This window comes from Colobus angolensis, unplaced genomic scaffold (genome assembly GCF_000951035.1).
Source record: "Colobus angolensis palliatus isolate OR3802 unplaced genomic scaffold, Cang.pa_1.0 Scaffold402, whole genome shotgun sequence".
In the NCBI taxonomy this organism is placed as follows: domain Eukaryota; kingdom Metazoa; phylum Chordata; class Mammalia; order Primates; family Cercopithecidae; genus Colobus; species Colobus angolensis.
In genome coordinates this window covers 1,073,780-1,080,387 of record NW_012117400.1, presented here as the reverse complement: position 1 = coordinate 1,080,387, position 6,608 = coordinate 1,073,780, and the positions used below count along the sequence as shown (strand labels likewise).

The 6,608-nt window shown below is 48.9% G+C and overlaps 1 protein-coding gene across 1 annotated transcript in view; it reads left to right on the top strand.

The window, feature by feature from the left end:
* The window catches only part of ZFP92 (ZFP92 zinc finger protein), a 14,453-nt gene extending 10,093 nt beyond the window's left edge, over positions 1-4,360 (top strand). Inside the window, exon 6 of the mRNA XM_011955926.1 lies at positions 4,288-4,360. Coding sequence (XP_011811316.1) covers positions 4,288-4,360 — 73 coding nt within the window. The remainder of the gene's footprint in view (positions 1-4,287) is intronic.
* The last annotated feature ends 2,248 nt before the right edge of the window (positions 4,361-6,608 follow it).

The window sequence follows — 6,608 nt, the reverse complement described above, 5'->3', positions numbered from 1 at the left end:
CTTCCAGGCCCAGTCGCCGCTGACTCCCCATGGGGCCGGTCTGCGTGGGGGACCTTCCAGGGGACGTCGAGGCTCAGCCCCCTTCAGATGGGAAGACTGCCTTCCCAGGGCCTCGATTTCGGCCACAGCCCTGACCTCTTTGGTCATCAGAAGACCACAGGCAGAGCCTCACCCTGAAGTTGAGAAACGCAGGAAGGACTCAAAACCGAGGACTGCCGCCTGCCCTGGCTCCTCCATTAACGTCAGTGCAGGCTGGGAATGGAGGCCCTCTACTCCCTCCTGAGTCCTGGGCCTTGCAACTGAGGCATAGAGACGGCACCTGGGCCACTCGTCCCTGAGCCACAGGTACTATTGTGTGTGTACAGGCGTGTGTGGAGGGGATGCGCGAACCACCCCCCGATTTGCATCAGAATCGCCTGCTGCGGGTAGCGGGGAGGCCGCGTGAGGCCAGTGAGGCCGGCCAGCCGGGGGCACGCTGGCTTTGAGTTATAGAGGAGTGGTCCGTTTCCTCCCTGGGGGTCATTCCCCTCGTCCTAAGAGTTGTTAGTGTTCCCAGGTAGAAGATACTGAAAGCACTTTAATCCTTTAAGCGCTTATATTGCAGGTGGAGGAGGCGCTAAAATTAGCACAGAGGCAAGAGACTCCCTGAATGTGGGTACAGGATGGGGGGCTGTGCCGGAAAACTCCCGCCTTGTCTGGGTGCCCCCAGCTGCTTCTGGAAGGAGGAGTAGCGCCCAGGCCCCATCATCCCTGAGCACCTGTGGTTCTGGGAATGGCTAGCCCAGGCCCTGCAGAGAGGATAAGACCCTTCAGGTCACTCACAATTGGACATTTGTAGCTAGCCACCCTGCTGACTTTGGTTTCCCCCCTGCCCGCCCACTACCTTCTGCCCCCCAGACCCCACCAGCAAAGGCCACCCTGGCCTCTCTGTCCCCTGTCCCCCTGCCCCGCCCCACCACCAGTGCCTAAAGCTTCGCACTTACCTGCTCCTCCCCATCAGGCAGCCTCTCTTGTGGCTGGTGACGATTAGGAGGAAAGCCAGACGGGTTAGGAATTTGCACTTAGGCAACAGAGCAAGCCCAGGAACAAATCTTTCATCGAATGTCTTTTGCGTGACATTTTGTAGAATATTGGACATTCCGTTGCTTTGAATGTTTTTGTATTCAGGGGTAATGTACTTTGAAAATAGAGATTTTGCCATATCGGAGTATCAGGGAATCACTGCCTAAATAAGAGTTCCCCCAGCCCTCTGAGAAGACCTCAGGCAGGAGAAAGGGGGCCACTCCAGGCCTGCCCCCCAAACCGATGAGTGTGGTGGCAAGCCTGACCCCTCTTCTCCCCACAATGATGCAGTCCACCCCTCTTCCCCTTAGCCCTGCAGAAACAGGGCAGACCCTTCAAATGGCACTTTACTGAAAGCCAAGGGGAATTCTCAAGGAAAAGGCTCGGGGCTGGCAGAGGCAGCTGCTGGCAGGCCTTATCCTAGTCCCCCAGCACTGTCCCCAGAGCTGGGCTCACAAGCTCTGCCCCTTGGTGCTCTCAGCCCAGCGTCCTGGTCAGCAGCCACCTCTTTCCAGCCCTGTCCCCTCCCAGGGGAGAGGGGGTTTGTCATTCACAAGGCCTGAGGGCAGGTGGGTGGTAGGTGTGGTGGAGGTGGAGGAGGTTCAAAGACAGCTGGCTCCTATCAGGAGAGTGTGGGAAGACCGAACATACAGGATTCCCTCAGAGAATACTGCTTGGAGTGCCAGTCACTAGGACAACTCCAGAAATGTTACACACACACACACACACACACACACACACACACACAGGTTTTATATATATATATTTTTTGAAAACTTCTAGAGTTCTTGTAAGTTGCACTTATACCGTAGCGTCCTTCAGCAGGTCCCTGTCCCCTCTCCTGTGACTGTGTTGTTGTCTGCAAGCCTGTCTCATAAGCCCACAAGTGTGTGTCATGCCTGTCCCCGTGTCCTTGATGCCAGGCCCAGTGCTGGTAATCAGTAAGCATGAGTGAAATGGATCTTGCAGTCCTAACACCTCAGACTCAGGCTTGGGACCATCGTCGGCTCCAGCCTTGCCTTGAGGCAATCGGAAGCATCTACGACTTTGGATTTTCCAGAAAAAGAAGTATTAGGAATGGTGTATTTGAGGTCCCTGATGAGGCCATTGGGAAGTCTGGGTTTTTCTGCTGTGCAGACAGTCTTTGCAAGGGCTGGCATGGGTCCAGGAACACAATCCTCATGCAGAGTAGGTGCCCGTGGCAGGAGGCCATGCAACTGGGCTCGAGTCTTGCTTCATTCAACTGAACCAGGAAAGAAACAGATCCACGCACTCGGATACCCATTTCCGTCATTCTAGGAGGTAAATGATTTCGTTCATACAAGCCAGACAGTAGCCAGCTTTCACTAAAGAAGAGTCGACTCCTTAGTATCTTGCCGTGCTGTTGGTTCTGATGCATAAGCAAACACTGTTTTTAACGGAAGCTCCTTTTTTTTCCACCTCAGGACCTGCGCCCAAGACTGACTAGATATAGGCAGGACAAGGTACAGGAGTTTTCAACAGAAAGTGGAGTTGCCAGGAGATATGCTGGGCACTTGCACTGTGACTTTGGAGTGCCCAGAAAAGCTCCAGGGTCCCCAGTGCTTACTTAGATAAATGGCATTTAAAATAGTGCAGCCTTTTATCATTGCTTGGTCTAATTTAGCTCCTCTTAATGACATTGTTACTGAAAGGTGGTCATTGCTATCATTTTCTTTTGGGTGTGGCAGTTAGGTATGCCACGTGAACTGAACGGGTTTCACATGGAATTAAAGTCAGAATGTCCGAAAAGGACATTTGTGTTTTTCCTTCAATGGTGCCTTGAAATTGGGCTCCCTCCCTCTCGCTGTGTGGGGAACTGGGAGGGTAACCCATGCTTGCTTTGTGATGGACAGTTAGAATGTAACAGCTTAGACTATGGGGAAAGTCTGGCCTGTTTTCCAAGGCTTCCTCCAGCCCGCCACCCAAGAACTTTCCTGGATGCCAACCTGGGTCCCCTTTGCCTTTGGGCTTTTTACCCTTTGAAACTGTGAATGCTTCAAGAGCCACATAAATGCTCTGGCAGTGTCTCCGTGTAACTAGTAACTTGTCCTGGCTGGATTCGTTGTGAAATGGAATTGTTCTCATTTACTTTGGTTGCAAGTAAGGAAGGTCTGTGAGCATTGGCCTGGAAATGAGCCCTCTAGGGTAGAGGGGCTATTCTGAGGGTTTAAACTACATGGGAAGACATTGGGTTCAAGGTTATAGGAAAGGCTGTAAGCCTGGGATTATGGGAAATGGCCAGAGCCGGGCCTTGGGTGTTCCTTGGGGGTCCCTGTGAAGGTTAGACAGAAAGGCCTTGTGGGTGAACTGCCTCGGGTCAGCCCAGGAGTGCAGGCTTCTCTGAGTGGTACCACTGGCAGCCACCCAAGGCCACTCAGACACCATGACTCTGAGACCAGAGGGAAGGGAGGCTGGACCTGATCCCCTGTGTTCCCCAGCAAAGTGCCACATCAGTCTCCTGAGAACACAGTTGTGTGTTCTTTCCGGTCGTTTCTGTTTCCAGACTTCAGGCAACATGACAGCTCCCACACTTGCCAGTGTAGTTGCAAGGGCAGCTCTGGAGACAGAAGTGGAGGTAGAGGGAAAGGAAGGGAGTCCTTGGCTGGGAAGTACTTGGGTTGGGACAGGCAGGGAAGAAGGGAAAGTATGAGGTGTGTTCAGGGAAGCTTAGAAGGGCAGAGAGGTTTTGGTAGGACATGTATGAGCTAAAAGGTCAGTTAGAACCAGAGTGTGGTGAGTCTGGGATGCCATATACAAAAGTCTGGGCTCTAACAGGCTCCTGATGAGGAGCAATTTTCCAAAACATGAAAGAATTATTCTAAGAATGACAAAGGGAAGTTAATGTAAATTGTGACCACCACACGGTTTGAATTTACACACTGACCACCACAGATTTTATAACTGTAGTCGTCCGGATGGTTGTGGTGCCCATGAGGTGTTGGGCTGAGGGCATTATGAGGCTGAGGCAGCATGAGAGGGGACAGCTTTGACACAAGGGCCCCAGCCACATGTCTCAGGGGCTCCCACTTGCCATGGAACTTGCAGCTAGTTCCATCTGATGCCAACCCCAGTGCACCTGTCACTGTCTTCACAAAACGGGGGTCCTCCAGGAGTTCTGGACAGCTGCTCTGCAGATTCTTATACACCTTTAATTGAAGTCCTTGGACTTTTGAGAGGAGCGCAGTGCCCTCCTTTTGTGTTCAGGAAGGCCAAACGAGATCCTTCTCCACTACCGGGGAATATTCACGTGGGAAATGGAGGCCTGCTGCAGACCTGAAGGTCAGTGATTGTTTAATCTTTCTTTGACAGCATTATGAAGGTATGATGGGTATACAAGAAACTGCACGTCCTTAAAGTGTACAGTTGGAGGGTTTTGGGCATGTGTGTACACCCATGAAACCTCCCCCATAATCGAGACAGTGAGTTGATCCACCACTCCCAAAAGTGGCCTTGAGCCCCCAGCAACCCCTCTTTCCTGCTCCTCACTGTCCCCCATCCGAACTGCCACTGCTTGGCTTGCTGTCACTATAGATTAATTTCCATTTTCTAGAATTCCATAGAAATGGACTCATACAGTGTACGTCTGGTCTCTTTCACTCAGCACAGTTACTTTTTCGTCAGATGTTTTTGTGCATGTCAATACTTCATATTTTCATTGTTGATAGGATCCCATTGTATGGGTGGACCACAATACCTGTTGAATGCCTGTTGATGGACATTTGGGTTGTTACCAGGTTTTGGCCATGACAAATAAAGCTACTGTGAACATTTGTGTACCAGTTTCTGCGTAGACATATGTTTTCATTTCTCTTGGATATACGGCTAGGAGTGGAATTGCTGGGTCATGTGGTGACTCTGTGTTTAACTGTGGGAGGAACCGCCAAGCTTTTCCACAGCAGCTGCACCATTTTATGTTCCCACCAGCAGTGTACAAGCGTTTCAATTTCTCCATATCTTCACCAACTGATAAAGTTTTGATCTGTGACCCCGCCCAAATCTCATGTTGAATTGTAATCTCCAATGTTGAAGGTGGGGCCTGGTGGGAGGTTACTGGATCTTGGGGGCAGGGTTCTCACCAATAGTTTAGTACCATCCTCTTGGTGTTGTCCTCATGACAGTGATTGAGTTCTCATGAGAGATGGTCCTTTAAAGATGTGTGGCACCTCCCCCTTCTCTCTCTTGCTTCTGGTCTGGCAGCACGATGTGCCTGCTCCTGCTTTGCATTCCACCATGAGTAAAAGCCCCTGACGCTTCCCCAGAAGCAGATGCTACCATGCTTCCTGTACAGCCTGAAAAACCGTGAGCCAATTAAACCTCTTTTCTTTATAAATTACCCAATCTCAGGTATTTCTTCATAACAATGGAAGGACGGACTAACACACTAACACTTGTTACTGTCTGTCTTTTCATTATAGCCATCCCAGTGGGTGTGGTGTGGTATTTCATTGTGATTTTGATTTGCATTTCCCTGATAACTAATGATGTTGAGCATCTTTTCATGTGCCCATTGGCCATTCATATGTCTTCTTTGAGGAAGTATTTGTTCAAGTCTTTTGTCCATTTTTAAAAGAGAATGTTTGTCTTCTTATTAAGTTGTAAGAGCTCTAGACACAAGTCCTTTGTCAGATATGTATTTAGCAATATTTTTCTTCCAAACTCTGGCTTGCCTTTCCATTTGCATAACAGTGCATTTTAAAGAGCAGAAGTTGCATTATGTTGATGGAGTCTAAGGTATGGACTTTTAAATTTTATAGTTTGTGCTTTTTGTGTCATAGTTAAGAAATCTTTGCAAAACTCAAGTCACTAAGACTTTATCCAGTGTCGTCTTATAAAAACATAGACGTATTTCCTTATAGAAGTTGTATAATCTTAACTCTTACATTTAGGTCTATGATCCATTTTATGTATGGCGTGAGGCAAATTCACAATTCACTTTTTTATATATGGATACCCAGTTTTTCTAGCACCATTTGTTGAAAAGATTATCTTTTCTCCAGTTGAGTTACCTTAGCCCCTTTGTGGAAAATCAGTTGGCCACATGTATGTGAGTCTATTTCTGGACTCTTCATGGTACCTCATCAGTCAGCACTATGGACTGAATGTTTGTGTCTCCTGAAAATTCATATGTGAAAGCCCTGATCCCCAGTGGGATGGTGTATTAATCCATTTTCACGCTGCTAATAAAGACATATCAAGACTGGGTAATTTATAAAGAAAAAGAAGTTTAATTGACTCTCAGGGCCACGTGGTGAGGGAGGCTTCACAATCATGGTGGGAGGCAAGGAGGAGCAAAGTCACATTTTACATGGTGGCAGGGAAGCGAGAACTTGTGCAGGGGAACTGCCCATTATAAAACCATCAGACCTTGTGAGACTTACTATCACGAGAACAGCACAGGAAAGACCCGCCCCCATGATTCAGTTACCTCCCACTGGGACCCTCATATGACACATGGAAATTGTGGAGCCACAATTCAAGATGAAATTTGGGTGGAAACACAGCCAAACCATATCACATGGCATTAG